The following is a 16006-nucleotide window of genomic DNA, read 5'->3' on the forward strand; positions in this document are numbered from 1 at the left end:
GATCTGATTGCTAATCTAATTGTTGCACAAATGCCCTTAAAAATCTGCATAACAAAGAACTGGAACCCATACATGAGTCCAGTAGTATTAAATTGTTTATACTGAGTACACTTCCATGCCCCTGATTTTACCTCCTTTTCCCACCAGAAAGGACTTGACCATATGAAGGAGCTAAGAACTTAGAGGAGACAGGGAACTGCTGATTACACAGAGCAATTACATTGCTGTTAGAGATTTTGTAAAGAAACTGCAGTACTGTATTGATTTAGTGGTGTTAATTATGTGGAAACAAATTCTGGCATGAAGTGAACAACAAAATGTTCATTCATTTCAACTGAGCCAAGATTTCACCTGAAGGACCTTCTTCCTGTGAGATATTCAGATTTCCAAGTATGAAATGCTTGTAAAAAACACCATGGTAATAAACTTCACTATTAACTAGCCTTTAAAATACACTCTATACCAGGTCAAATAACTTTAACATATACAGTATGCATAGGTAGCACTTTATAGCCATCCTACCTTCTTTTCTTGTACAGTGTTCGAAACTGTCAAGGTGTAGATTCCACTTGTAGTCAGTCCAGATTTGAAAGCTTCAGCACAGTCTTTGAAGCTGATTTGCTCCTCTTTAGCTATGAAGTTGTTCTTAGCTGTTAAAAATATAGTAGAAATTGAAGGCATTAAGAGGAGATGAGTAAAAGTTACTAAGAAGCAATTAATGATGTAATCAGCTTAAAGCTTTGCAGTTCCAAAAAATACACCTGTTCCAAAAAAGAAATGAGAGGTAAAGGTATTAATTATGTGTTGTTGCTTTACATGGTTTAGAGACATTGATATGAGCATGATTATCTGATAGGTTGAGAATTGCTGAATTATTATATATTGAATAAAAATACTCAAGATATAGTGCATCATTCAGCTGAACAACTTCTGCTTGCATTCATTGCCTTTGCTGGACTCCTGCATAAATTCTAACCTCTATGCATTAACTACTACTACAAATATATCTAACTATCAACTGATCACATTAACAATGACCTAATATGATTCTAATATTGTGAAAATGAATGTAAGAATTATGGAATCTCTTTTACAGCTGACTGGAGTAATTACTCTTTCAAAGTTTTAGCTTTTTTTGTTTGTTTGTTTGTTTGTTTTGCCCCCTCCTGAACATGAACATGCTGAAGCTTGGTAGATCAGCCCAACCCTCTAAGGAGACATCCCTTCTGGAGTTAATTTGAGTAAAAAATACATTTTAATATCCCTAAGCCTTCTTATTTTACAGAACGATCTAAGGCTCATCTTTTTGTTCAGTTCTTTATTAAGTGTGGAGGTTGGAATTTCCTGGCATTTTGCCTGCTGACTGATATTTCGTATTTGACCCTTTTGGGGTTGGCTCTGTGTATTTTCCCTTTTAACTTAATCTAACAAACACAGACAGCTAGTACAAAGTTTTGGGTGCCGTATAAATACATGCTTATATTACAGTTGCTTATTATGTTCCTTTTTGCTTGCTTATTCATTATTTACCTGTTTACATGCTTTGCCTTAAATATAAAAATAACACATTCAGTAATTGCTTTTCCACACTCTATTGTTTGTATACCGTCTTAGAAGCTTTCCCTGCTAATTTTGTTCTTTTGGCAAACATTCATTATTTTTTCCACTCTGGCTTTAATAGTGTTGTAGCCAACATGACTTTGACTTGTTTACTTATTTGTGCACTAGCATAGCAGATAACATCAGCAGGAACATGTACAGCCTTGGTAATGGTATTTAAGGGGATAGTGTCAGTTATTAAGCCAAAAAAAACTTGGGATTTACTTTGTTTAGAAAAACCTACATCATGTTATTTAGGACACTTGAAAGTGAGGACTTCCAAACACCTTTTTGCATTTAGGTGATCCAGTGTACAACAATGTAGCATAGTCCTTCTATATTGTCTTTTAAATTGTAATGACAACATTTTCCTAGTATTTAATTTTACATCTTTTTTTTTCTTTTTTAAAGGTTCTGTATGCTTCTGCATTTCCAGCCCTGAGAGCTTTACAGGCAAACATGTCAGATTCTTTACTCTCTTATACAGAACAGTTATACTTTCTTAATTTGTCAAAGCTGTGTATCAGACATAAAATTCAAGGCAAGGAATTTGTCCATCTTTTAAAATCCTGTTTAGCCATAACTTTCAGTTTATGGTTTGTGTGGATTTTTTATGGGGCATGTGAATCTACATAAATTTGGAAAGTATGGTCAGTGGCTGTGATTTGTGGCAGTACTGTCAGGCATTTAGGAGTGAGATTATTGCCCATAAAATTTGCTAAGCTGAGGATGAACAGGGAAGCTTCAGTGGAGGACTGGAGGACTTTAGGAAGTACCCACTGCAATGAGCTGGTGCTTTCTGTTGTTTGGGGCATACACGGGTGCCAAAAATTGGGCCAGTGCTGATTCCTTTGCCTTTAATAGCCTTTATAATTAGTCCTTTCTTTAATGATCATAACGTGCATAGACTGATGAGATGTGGCAGAGGCATCCTGTGCCATCCAGGAGGAAAAGCTGCAGACCTACATTATGCATTTTAACCTAGATACATGGTCATGGGAGTGTGTATTGCCAGACGAATAAATGCCATGTGAGACAAATTACATACTTGGCATCTCTGTATTGTTGAACCACTGGAGGAGTGGGCAGCCAAACCAATGTAAGCCACAGGAGATGAACAAAATGCTAAAAATAAACCACAGAAATGTTGTGGTTGTTCCCCCTCGCCTTAAAAAAATTACGTTTATTAACTCAGATGCAGAATTTAAGGCAAAAAACAAAATGTGGTGAAACTGGGTTTAACACTTTATAGGTAATAATGTATACAAATTAGAAAATGTCACTAAAATAATATAAGCAGGTCTGCTTTTACTTACAGTTTGGTGTAGATATCATAGTAAGCAAGTTATGAACAGTCTCCATCAGATCATGTTGCTGTTTTTGCAGAACCGAGTTGTTTACTGTAGCTGTAACTAACTGTTTTTCTAGTTCTTCTATAATAGAATTCTGTCTGGCTACTAGGACTTGAAGTTGATCTTTTTCATCTTTTATTGACTTCAGCTGAAGTGTGTGCTTATCTTCCATCTCTAGAACTCTTTTTTCTAGAAAACTGAATAAAAGATTACAGTTAGGCTTCCCAGAAACAATTCTGAGCTGATATAGAGAACCAAGCCTGTTGTAAGAGTTTCTTTCTTTGTAAGTATTCAACTTCATTCTCTGATGCCATGCATGCAGTAGAAAGTTAAATGGAAGTTTAGTTTGATAAATATGCTTTATTTTATTAATAATTAAATTAATAAATAACATCATCTACTGTAGTCTGTATTGCAGGCTTTTAAAACATAACAACTGGGTATTTGCTAAATCAGCGTTATAAAAGGAAATATATAATGAAAGATTTCATGGTTTTACCCTATTAAAAAACAAAACTTATTTGTAGATGAACCTATGACGTTTTCAAATGGCCTTTAATTACAATTAAATATATACTTAGCATTCAAAAAGCTTTATGGTGTTAAGATAGGGAGACATGCAAAGAGTTACTTGAAGATATGTTACACATTTCCACTCTGGAGCTGGTGTGTGTAGGTTACTAGCTGGAACAGTATTTATTGGCAGTTGTTCTGATGCAGACTTTGAGAAAGCTGATGTTTAAAGATGCATGGCAAGAATAGAAAAGTAAAATCCATTGCCATTATTGAAAAAAAAAAAAACTTGAACGTTACAATTATTTCAAGCAGAGCAGTTTCTTTTGTAAAGTAAGAAACAATGCTTTTGTGTGTACCTTAGTTTTAAAAGGATAGTCTAAAGTCTGTTTCACACACGCTAAACATTTACTTTTTAAAATTCAGTATTTGCTCTGCTTTGCTTTGCTTTCCATTTGATAAGGATGCTTGTTTTTATTAAGTTGGTAGATAAACCCTTTAGAGAGCATATATAAACATAGTAGAGCGATGAACAAAAATGTCAAAACATGTCTCCCGGGTTTTTTAAGCTAATTCTCTGAAAATAAAAAGCACTTTGCACATATGGTTATCATTGAAAACCAGGGCTTTGAAGGAGAAAACTTAGTTACAGCTGCTTTTAGATTTCTCTGTAAACTCTTTCTCTGTAAACTAGCTGAAAAAAAAGGTATAAGCCTTTGGACACCAGTTGAGTACAGGAATGTATAAGAGTAACATTTAGATATTGGTCTGAATTTCAAAAGTTTGACTAGTAAGGAACATTGAATATGAGTAGTTGACTTTTCTCACCAGGTTGGAAAAAACGGTGGCAATGGCCTGATTGTGTATTAGGATAGCTGTGTGTCATGGACTGAGTTGAACCTGCTGCTGTTCATCACACTGCAGTCATGCCAGCTTCAAAAATGAAAGTGATGGCTGGAGCAAAGTATTATGGGGCTTGGAGTTCAGATTGTAACATGAGAGGCTTCCCGTTCTGATTCCTGCTTCTGGGTTCCAGGTTTCTTGGGTGTTGGTCTTTTCTGCTGGGATGGTGGTGGGACGAGGAGGGATGGGGGAGTAGTTTTCTGTCTTGAGCCTTTGGCCCACTTTCTTCTGCTTGCTGCTGCTTTGTGCCATGCTTTTTATGCAAATAGGCTAAGGTAGTGATGCATTTTGTACTATGTTTATCTGATTGTGATCAGTAAACTCTATTCTCACTTTTTTTTTATGTCTCAAACCTAACTTTTTGAGTGTTACTTTTCCCTCACTTCTGTGTTGGGAAAACAGACAGGTGCAGTTTGACCCATTTTGTTCTGATTCAAACCATTACACTGTGTACTACACGGAAATAAAATTTTAGAGATAAGGTTGCACTGGATTAGTTTAAGAAAAGTTTCATAGTCCATAACTTCATCTAGATAAGTCTAAAGCAGAATATAAATTGGCTACAATTGAAGTATGGAGAAGTATTTCAGGTTTAGACTCCAGTTCCTCATGAAAAGAACATTAGTGAAGAATGATACATAAACAGAACACAAGAAAAATAAACTTATATGATTCTTTAGGCCTTAAGTAATATATGAATTTTGTAATGGCCATATCTGGGTGATGGGAGCTTCTGTAGAAGGCCTTATTTTCCTACTTAAGTAGGTTTGTTTCTAAAAGCAATAGAAGGGCATTTCTAATAGTGTGGTGTTGGGTGGACAGGCAAACTTACCTGTTTTTTTCTTGTAACTTAGTTATCTCGCTGGTCTGATCTGAAATCTGTCTTTCTAGTTTGTTTGTCGAAAGAGAGTGTTCCAAAAGCTGAAGTTCAAGTCTGGTTGTCTGGTTTAATACCTAAATAAAAATGTATAAAAGTATTTTAAAATCAAGATATTTCTTTTAAATAGTGTAATTTCTTTGTTGTTAAGTCATGCAAACATCTGCTCAGGCCTGTAATTTAAAAAAAAATAGTACTTTGGAGCACTTAATTTAGACACAAATGATCATGGAGTTAGAATGAAGAATACAGAGTTGCACTAATGTTGTTGTTACACTACTGTATCTGGAGATATTTCAATGGCATGGTATGTTTCTGATCAATGTCTGAGAACTGCTGTGTACCTTAGTTTTACAGTCATACCTTCCCCTCTGTTCCAATAATCTTATTTCATTACAGGAACTATTATGGTGGTTGTTCAGAGAATAATTTGTTTTCTCAGTCTGGTGCAGAAAGCCAGTACTCTCTCTGATTGAAATCACATCCAGGTCCTGAAATCACTAAACGGTTCCCTCTTAGTATTTTCCTTAATCTCAGATTATATTTTCATGTGTTTATCAGACTTGTGGTGATCCATTCCTTGCATTTTAATGTAACCTGCTTTATTCTTATTTTTTACTGGCTAGATTTAGTTGTGTCTTTAAATGAAGAAATGCAGATACTAGGAATCCTGGAAGACACTTTTAAGTTTGTATTGGATTGCATTGTTTTAAGGCATGTTTTCTAGCAATATTTTCTCATTGTTTTAGAAGAGCTGCTTTTAATGTAGCAGAATTTGGCTTTTCTTGGCAGAGGAATTGATTACTCATGTCCTTCATGTTAAACAGTCATTCAGGACATGATTTCACACTTAACTGTAATTGAAAACTATTGCCAAAAGTAAGTGTCCTTGAGAGAGCAATTGTTTGGTTAATTTCCTTATGTTGTTAATTAAGCCTTTACCCCAGTCACCAGTAATTTCAAGCAGAGAAGGAATGTTACAGTGATGATTTTCTTCCTCTAAGCAAAAACTAATTGAATAATTTCCATACAGACATTCCTGTGAATGGATAAATACATTCTCTCAACATATGCAAAATATTGGGCTCCCGAATAATGCTATCAGAAAGTTGAATTCTTCAGTACCCTGTGAGCTATGAACGATCAGTTTACCAAAGAGTTCACAAAGGCTCATTTTAGGTTAAAAACATCATCTAATTCATTGGATGAATTCTACAGATACTAAAACATCTACCAAGGATTTGGGGGGTTGCCTGCTATTTACTTTATATAAAATGTTATATGCTGCATGCTGTATTTGTTTTTCACTTGGGGACACATATGTCTGAATTTTTCTACTGTGTTAGCAAAACTCCAAATACATAACACTCTATGTTGATTTGGCTTGTTCTTACATTACAATCAACATTCTATTTCACAGAATGTCTTACTGTAGTTAAAATCATAAAGATAAAACCTTTGTTGTTTGTTTGAAATAATTTAGAGAATAATATGTACAACAGGCAAGTTTACTTCTTTGTGAATATACTTTTCTGGCAACCTCCTCCTAATTATTTTTTTTCTGATTCATCTCTAGTTCGTTTATTTCTCCCTCTGTTAAATAACAATAATATAATGCATTGTGCTGGAAATGAACTGTTATCCCACACAAAGTATCTGCAAAAACATTCATTAAAAAGAGATGTTTTTCTTGGTTAGTTTGTTTTTAAAAAAAAAAAAAAAAGAAATAAAATAAATGTAAAAATTTAGTTAGCCTGGTAAATAGAACAAAGCCAGTTTGAAGGAACTGTCTTTTAGCTAAGATCTAGGGGTGAGAGGTGAATAATCAATAGAGCTATACAATGAGGGTTGTATAAAAGCATACCAGTACCCAGCTGATGCTTGGATTCAGTATAGTAGTCTATAGCTGGGTAGAGCTGTTGATTGTAATGATTGACTTCTCATTCATTACTTACTTGTGCTTCAACATCTGTTAATTTGCGGGTCTGTTCAGCTGTTTGATTTAGTAAGTTTGTGCCTATTTCAATCATTACTGCAGTCTGGTTCTGCACTGCAGTTTGCTGGATCTCTACCATTTCTTTCTTCATACTGTCTTGGATGTAATTCTCAAGCTACATGGGAAAGGAAAGAGAGAAGATAGTTGCATTCTTTAAAATTTGGAAGTGGGGGTAGTACCATAAGCTCGTTGGCTGCCTTGTTAAACAAATGTTCCTTGTATGATGCATTTATGTGAAATTTCCCAGTTTGAAAGTTTCCTGATGTGAAGGTTCTCTGTGAGAGGAAGGGAGATATGACAAAGAATGTGTAGCCACCCGTTTTATAGAGACAGGAACAAAGATTTGCAGGAGAAAGGTGGAAGGCACAGTGGTGAGAATACTTGAAGGCACTTGGAAGATTTTCTGCCTTAGTGCTCTCACCATTGTAACCATCAGAGGACCTTCACCAGCTTTGACAGTTTTTAGAAGACAAAAGCTTTGAGTTTAGTCATCTTCCTCTATCTAGACTTAAATATTTTCAAAAGCATTTTTCATCACATGACTAGAAGCCAGAGAAGAGGTCAGATGCCATTTAAAACTATTTAGTGCATATATTTATCAGAGAGAATTTCAAATAAAGACATGAGACAGTAGGAAAACCTGTAAATACTTAAAATGCTTAAGATTTAGAAATGCAAGAACTGTTGTAAATACTTGATTCTGAAGTAATTTCTGTGTCTAATAAGCCTTTTTCAATAGCCGTTTTAGAGAGAGTACACTGCTTTCAAGGAAAGCAAGGAGAAAATTCAAGCAACCTTCCATGAAATCCATCTTTCTCCATGTTTGGATTATCCAAAAGTAGTCAGATTTTTCTCTATGCTTCTTTAATATCATCTCAATAACTTTGCAAATATTTCATATTTCTTTAATGAATATTGAGAGGCTTATGTTTGAACTCTTAAAAATACAGGCCATGTGATTTCTTCTTTTTCTTTGACTCGGAAAATTACTAGAATCAAACTTCCACTTCACTCAACATTGTTCTAGCAAGAAAACCATAATGACTTTTGAGCTTCATATTATACCTACAAAGAAGATGTTAGCTAATAACCAATACTACATCTCACTAAGCACAAATTACAAAACATCACCAATTCCTCATCTAAGGAAAATGATAAACCAGGTTGATATCTTGGGTTGGTTTATTTTTTAAATGTGATTTAGATAATGCTATCTCAATAAGAATAGTGGTTTGTGCTGAGGAGGAGCTTTGAACATTATTCTATGGCTACTTTCCATATCAGTGAAGAAAAAAACAGTTTATCATTTTAATATTATATCATTTTAATATTATATCAAACCACTGTTCAGATATAGTCATCCCACTTCTGATCAGCTAAAGGTCAAATGGCAGACCTATCAGCTTGAAGCGTATCCCCCTACAATATTAGTTAAGCAAGGGCTGGATTTATTTTCTTTTCTGACTTCACAGTTGGGTTTTTTAAGTGGTAAATGAAAAAACAGGGTGTATTAAGAAGTTAAAATTTCTAAAACTGGAAGTGTGTTCTTAGTTTGAAGTAAGCATTCTTTCTTCTTGTCCAGTGTGACCAGATTTTTCAAAGCAGTATCTGTTTGCTCCGTTCTCACCATGCAGCTGGTAGAGATTTCAGATAAGGCAGAAGCTTTGACCCACACCTAGTGTACTTCTGTGTGAGTGTACTTACTTTTCAGGTGTATCACAAGGATTTAAAACAAGCCTTTAGCCAGCCTTTAGATGCTCTTTGAGTAGTAATCTTTTTGAATACTAAAAGTAAGCATACAATCAACCAGGTTTTTGCATGATAATGTAACATTGGGTGTCTTCAGTCACCATCACACTGTGGCAATTAGAGTTGTTCCCTGTTCACAGGAGCATTTATTATATGTTACCTCTTGCTCCTGGGTATTTCTCATTTTCAAAAGCTTCCCCATCCAGAGACAAATTTAATTTAACCAAACATGTTGGAATTTTTTTTAAACTTTGCTGTCAGCTTCTTTTCTGCCAAAATAAGATCAGTGGCTTTTAATTGTAAAGCAATGGTAAGACAGCTTTATTCCTTGATTAGGCTATGAGATGTCAAGAATACAGTGATAATTAAAAAGCAGTTTAAGACAGTACTTAGTACACAATACGTGAAGGAGATACGTGAAATTCTGAAGGCTTTTATATAGATAAAAATTAGTAATTTTTCACTAAAGTTCAGATACTGCTCCATGAAGACCCTCTCAAAAAGCTAGACATCTGGGGAGTCCAAATTAACAACTGACGATGAAGAACTGGACATCATTATTGACAACCTGGAAAAGACCTTTGCTCAAATGTACCTCTCTTAGAAGCAAATTAAGGGAGATCTTCAGAATGCCTTTTATGTATCATAGTACCACAATCAAGTATTGTAATGCCATTATAAATATCGGGATATGGCCTCACTTGGCAGACTCAATGCACATCTTCAGTTAGATGGGACATTGCAGGGGAAAAAAACAAACAAACAAACAGAAAAAGACATACTGAGAAAACAAAGGAGCAAGATACCTCAAGTATCAGAAAGCTACATTGTGAGAAAACATTGAAATTATTGTGTCATCTTTAATTTAGAAAAAAGGCTCACAGAAAAAAAAAGGCTGTAGGTACATAATCAAAGAAAGACCAAGACCTTTAATTTTTTCATAAAATAATTGTGGATATTAAACCTCATTCTTCAAGATTAGTTCCTTGTTTACTAGAGGAAGATCAGAATGAGAACCTGAGCAAGTCATCCCTGCAAATAGGATTACAGAACCACATTGTTTCTTTGAAAATGTTATCACTGAGTTTTTCCAAAGCACACTACTAGAAATTGAGTTAATTCGGGGCTTAAAGGTAAGGTAAACATTTTATGGTAGGCTTAAGCAATTGCCCAGTTACAATACACAACTCTGATTACAGTATGGTCAAAACCTGTGATTAAGGCATCCGGTGGCTCTGGTTGCCAGATTTTTATACCCCCTTTCACTGTGCTTGCAACCTTAGAAAGCAGTTTTGTTTGGAGACACAAATCTGCCTTTTCATAATTTATCTTACCTGAATATCTGTAAGTGTAAGTCTACCTCAAAGTAGCTAACCTCTTTCAAATGTCTCATTCATGTGATGTATTCTAAATCACTGAAGTATCTTCTTGACTCCAGTTTAAGTTTGTCTTCACATGAGTTCTGCAACTTCAAAATGTTAGTAACTTAAGGAACATGGTGTTCATGCTTACTTGAAAGCATGAAATATGAACATCAAAAGGGATTTATTTTAAGATTAAAAGCCAGTTTCATGGTCTGGCGTATTTATTGTATTAAGAGCAACACAATGCATCAAAATTATATCAATCTATTGAGTGGCTATAGAGCTTCTTGTAGGTTTTTTTTCCCCCTAAAAAATGCTACAAAGCATGATCACATAAACCCTTTCTGTTCTTTCCTTCATAGCCAGTAATCCTCTCCAACGTTTGTGCATTCTCTACATGTACACATCATAAAATCTCTTATCCTGACCTAAACCAACCTACACACTCATCCCTCTTTGCTTTTATTCACCTCTCTTTCATCATACAATGTAAAACTCTAGAAAGCAGGACTTTTTACAACTACATTTCATAATTTCTTTTAGTGACAGGTGCTTACTTTCATTTTTCTTTAAAGACAAATAATTACTTTCATCCAATATGACCATCATCTTCCACTGACCTTAGTAAGAGCAGAACATGTTCCCATTGCATACTCTGGGAAAGCAAGGCCCTTGGGTTTCCCTTAGAGGGCTGTGGAAGGACTTCTTCCATATAGGCAGCCAAGCCTGAGCTTCATCAACAACACTGAAGGTTAGCAGCCTTTTTGCAAGACTGCAGTTTGTAGTGGAACACTTACTTGTAGACTACTATTCAGAAGCTACTGCCAAGAAGCCTCCTTCCTTTGAATGCAGTAGCACACTCATAATTTCTGAGGTGGGGTGCATATTTTGGGTCATGTACAAGAGGCAAGGGCACAGAATTAAATGTTTCAGTCCCCAAGAATGAGTTTGGAAGCTTGGTAGTTTGGTTTCAACATCATGTCTGTCTTCTCCAACACTTTGCTCAAATTTGGAAGGTCCAGTGAGGGTTATTAGGTTTCTCCTTTACCACAGGGATATTTATGGGAAAATAGTTTTTAATCTCTTTTTAACTCAGTTCAGTGCTGGCATATAAGACTTGTGTTGATATGTGTTAACACTGATGACACAATGGTTATTTTGGACAAAGTAATTGTAAAATCTAATAGCTGACTATTAGTGATGCATCTTCCAGAAATTCTGCTTTTGAGGGTGTAAGTCAATCAGTGAATCCTATCTTACAGAAACTATGTGCAGAAGAGAATGAAAGAGGTACTAATACATGCAGACTCTTAAAGAATACTTAGCTGGCAGCATTTCAGTGTTTTGGGTTTTTTTTTTTTATTGTTGGTTGGTTGGTTTGGGGCTTTTTTGTGGGGGCAGGATATTTTCATGAAACATTCTATTTTTTTTTGTAAGACTTTGGCTGCCCTGTATTCTTGAAGAAAGTAAATACAAAAATTATAGCACAGATGGGAAAAACCCACGTCTCTTAAAGTATGTTTAAATTGCAAAAACATCTGGGACATTTAAAAAAAATAATTTGACTATTAAGGTTTGTAATATAGTTATAGTGATGCATTTTTAGAGTGACAAGATTCTCTCATGTCATCAGTTTGGGGCTGCAATGCTTTATTACTTAAAATCATATAAAACATAAAATTTGACCAAAATACTTCAGCTAAGCTGCCAAAAGAACAAGGACAGATCAATCATATTGGAGCACATTCCAAAATATTACTTTTGTAGCCAAGACTCTCTTTATTTACGCAAGTTTTAAATTGGCAAAAGAAAGAACATGTAGAGATGTGGTAAAAGAAATTTGTTTTCTACCCATGGCCCAAGATAGCATCACTGCTGTATGAAGGGTTGTCGATACTTATTGAAATGAAGAGCCTTCCCTTTTGTTATTGTATAGTTTGTGCTCACATTTTGAACAATTTTCCAAAATTTAATTACTTATTTGTGCGTTTTGTAGGCAATACTTACCTTTTTGATTTTCATTTTAAGTTATAAATGAGGTCTTGCTTTTGCTCTTTGCTGCCAAATGATTAGTCTGTACTAATTAAATGATCATGTTCCTAGCAGCATTTTTAGCTGTATGAATATAGCTATCCCTTTTGGGCCAAATGCTACACTATATAAATGGTACAAATAATACTGGCTGCTAGTTTCATTTTCTACATTTTTCTAGGTTGTTGGAGCACTTCTTCCAAATAAAGTTTGGTGATTTTCTTAATGTTTATAATCTGATTCTGTCACTGTAACATTTATTTTCAGAGAGAGGTAATATTAGTCATGAGTTTCTACACAGTGTCCCCTAGAAGTAGGTAGATGGCTGGAGCTGCATGATCCTTTATATCCTACCCTAAAATCATTGTAATCTATCAAAGTCTGTTTTCCTGGAATCAGATATGGATAAATAGACTAAGCAATTTACTGCTTCCAGGGAATACATCTCTAAGTTTGAGAAAACTCCAAAATCACTCTTTAAAGGTTTTCTCACAACTTGTCTACTGAAATCTGAAGATAATGTTTATTCTTACAATAAAGCATCCACTCTAAAATTTTACCTGCTAAGAGAAATAGCAACGAGGTCAAAGTTTATCTGCAGTCCTATCTTCTTAGCCCTGTATTTAGATCAGCAGATTCATTGCATGAAAAATGTCACTAGCCCCATAAACTCAGCAATTGCTATGTGTGATATACTGTGTGAAGATCAGCTGCATGTAGGTCATTCATTCTATGTAACAGCTGATTGATGTCCACATGGAGAGGTCATACACCTCCATTCTCCAGCCACCTGTTCCTGCTCCCTTCCTCACACCAGCAATCACATTTGTTGTTGAATTTTTGACTAAGCCAACAGGCACTAACCGAAAAGAAAACAAAGGACAATTGCCTGTCAAGTTTGCGGATTGTGGATCTCTCTTAGCTGTTACTAAGATAACTGTGTCTCTTGAGAGTGTAGAAAAGATGTTCAAAGGAGTAACACCATTTAAAATTATATGGTAAGAGTTTTAAATACTTATTCTCTTAAAGATTATCAGTCCATAAGAAGATCATGACAACTGATTATTCTCCTGCCATTAATTTGAAGCTTTAGATCCCTCACATTATTGGCAGTGGCAGTCTGATGAGCACTGAATAATTTAACTAAAACTAGTTTTCTCCATATTTTCAAGGGGGAAACCCAAATAATATACAGAATGTTTGCATGTGAAACAGCTGTTTCTTGTCAGATCTTGATTGTGCTTAGTGATTAATTTACAAAATAGTTCAAAAGAACTTGCAGAAGAATTGAACAGGTTGTGTTACAACATGTTACACGCTTAGTCATCTAATGTAGATGCAGAGGAAATTGTAGGAATAATGACATGCTGTAGTGGGGTTTTTCTCTAATTTTTGTTTTGAATTTCCAAAAATGGAGTACATCCAGTAGAAAACCTAGCAACAGAAAATACAACATTTGTTTGGCATGTATTAAGCTGTCAAAAGCTTTTTGAGTTACTCTTCTTCCATCCCTACTAAAAATGTCCTGTGCTTTATTCAAAACTCAGCTTCATGAATTTAATACCAAAGGAACTTAATCAGCCCTCCCAATGCCTGTGGTCATCATCCTGACATTTTGTTCCCTAAGATGTTTAGTTTATGCAAAAGTGAGCATGATGGAAAATGAACTTAAGCATCCATAATCAGTTTGGCAGAGCTCTACTGACAAGGCAAAATAATACAACAGCTGATGGCTCTCATCAGTTGTTTTATGGATGAGGCCTTGCTACTTAGACTCTAGACATCTTGAGTTGTCTTTAATCCAGTAATGCTTGGTCTTAGTTGCCTTGCCTTTGTTTCAGAGTGGCAGTGTTCTTTGGATTGTGGCAACATCTCATTTCTTCCATCTGAAGTCATCTGAAGTAGGATTTAGCCCATAATTTGAAACATTTTTTTAGAAAACTCTGCCAAGGCACAACTGTTTTGTTGTAGAAGATCATCCATGCATGACAAAATATCCTTAGATTTCTGATTCACAGGTACATTTTTGTGTCTAGAGACAGAAAATACATTTTTTTCAAATACTGTTTTAACAGACTTCACTTTCTGTTAAAATACTGAATATGTAAATTGTTTATTTGTAGTACAATTGAAGTCTGCACACTAGAAAGGGTTCCTTGGGATGAACCTATCTTTTTGGATCCTACTGAGCATGGAAATGTAATGTGGTTTTTCTAAAAAGAAGAAAACATTTGTCACAGTTTAGTCACAGCAGTTCATATAGCCAATATGAAGTATTTTACTTACACATATGTGACACATACTGCTTAATGTGCATGGGGGTAATGAATGGACCACCATACTCCCAGGGCACTCCCATGTGTGCTTATATTTGTATTTCCACATCACTGCAATGTATTGGTGTTATGAAGACAAAATACCATAAAAAATGTGGTTTGTAGACCTTTTTTTTTTCCTCTTCAAAATACTGCTTAAAGTTAGAATAAAAATGGAAGAAATGCTACCCCTTCCAAGATCAATTCATGTTGACAGACCTAAGGGAATACATTTTTAAGGGCATTGCATCAATCCCCATCAATCAGACCTTAAGCTATTTTAAATCAGCTTTTAATAAAATAATATAGTTATCTCTGTTTTCTGAAAGTTAGTCATAAACTTTAGTAGCTTGCAACTTTTGGAAAAAAATAGTACACTGAGTAAGAAAGAAGCAACTATGTCTGGAAAAGAAACATCTTAAATTGCCTTTTTCTTCTTTTTTGGTTTTTTTGGGTTCCACACACCCACACCCCCCCCCCCCCCCCCCCCCCCATCCTGGGACAGGAAGTCCCAGTGGACTATGTGTTGTTTCTCTAGGGAGGGGAAAAAAAACTTTTGGGAATGTATATGGGAATGCTTGAGATGTCTCTATGCTGTTAGCTTCTTACATGCCCCATAGAGCACATCTGCCTGTCCAGACCTCCAGCTAAGATTTTTCTCTTATCTCATTTTCCTGTCAGCAAACAAAAGGTGAAAGTAACATCATAAATGAATACTAGCTGAAAGTGAGCTGTGATTTATTGGAAAACATTTAAGCTAGAATTGTGTAATGAAATACTGAAGGTTTAAATGCTAACTCTTAGAATAGTAAATGCAGACTTGAAAGTCTGTATACAGGAGATGGTTTGGTTAATGCCACTTGTGCACTAAATGAAAGCTTGCCAACTTATTCTCATGTGTGATTGCATATGATTTAGAGGAAGCTGTTGGTTATGCTTTTAGAATTTACACTTTCTAGCAGAAGGAAAAATTCCCCCCCTTTATTGGCAATAATCTACTTATATGAAAACAAAATATCTCATTAATGTAACATGAAACTAAATGCATGAAATGCCTTCATTGTTTGCACAAATATTTGTAACTCACTTTGTGCTCTTTACTGAAAGTATTTTTTATCTAATGCTAAATGGTATCACAGCATGATCATTCTTTCAAAATCATATAGTAGTGTGCTTTAAACTACAAAAGTTACAATCAACATGATGACCTAGAAGAAGCAAAAGAGCACATAGGAAAAGGGGAGAGATTGAGAGCTGAAACCATCCCAAAGGCTTTCTTAGAATTGAGCTCCCACCATTCCAGACAC

At 35.1% G+C, this 16006-nt stretch overlaps 2 protein-coding genes across 3 annotated transcripts in view; one reads left to right on the forward strand and one right to left on the reverse strand.

Annotated features, from left to right (window-relative positions):
• Positions 1 to 16006, forward strand: part of MCPH1 (microcephalin 1) — a 108205-nt gene that overhangs the window by 49126 nt on the left and 43073 nt on the right. Inside the window, 1 exon segment of the mRNA XM_054383771.1 lies at positions 13126 to 13382. Coding sequence (XP_054239746.1) covers positions 13126 to 13382 — 257 coding nt within the window.
• The window catches only part of ANGPT2 (angiopoietin 2), a 37573-nt gene that overhangs the window by 9196 nt on the left and 12371 nt on the right, over positions 1 to 16006 (reverse strand). Inside the window, exons 2-5 of one of the 2 annotated variants that reach the window (XM_054383416.1) lie at positions 7200 to 7355; positions 5200 to 5321; positions 2916 to 3148; positions 523 to 650 (exon numbers count right to left, since the gene is read on the reverse strand). In XM_054383416.1, the coding sequence (XP_054239391.1) occupies positions 523 to 650; positions 2916 to 3148; positions 5200 to 5321; positions 7200 to 7355 (639 nt within the window). The remainder of the gene's footprint in view (positions 1 to 522; positions 651 to 2915; positions 3149 to 5199; positions 5322 to 7199; positions 7356 to 16006) is intronic. The other variant, XM_054383417.1, reaches the window with a different exon arrangement.

The sequence above is a fragment of the Indicator indicator genome, chromosome 9 (assembly GCF_027791375.1).
Source record: "Indicator indicator isolate 239-I01 chromosome 9, UM_Iind_1.1, whole genome shotgun sequence".
Lineage (NCBI taxonomy): Eukaryota > Metazoa > Chordata > Aves > Piciformes > Indicatoridae > Indicator > Indicator indicator.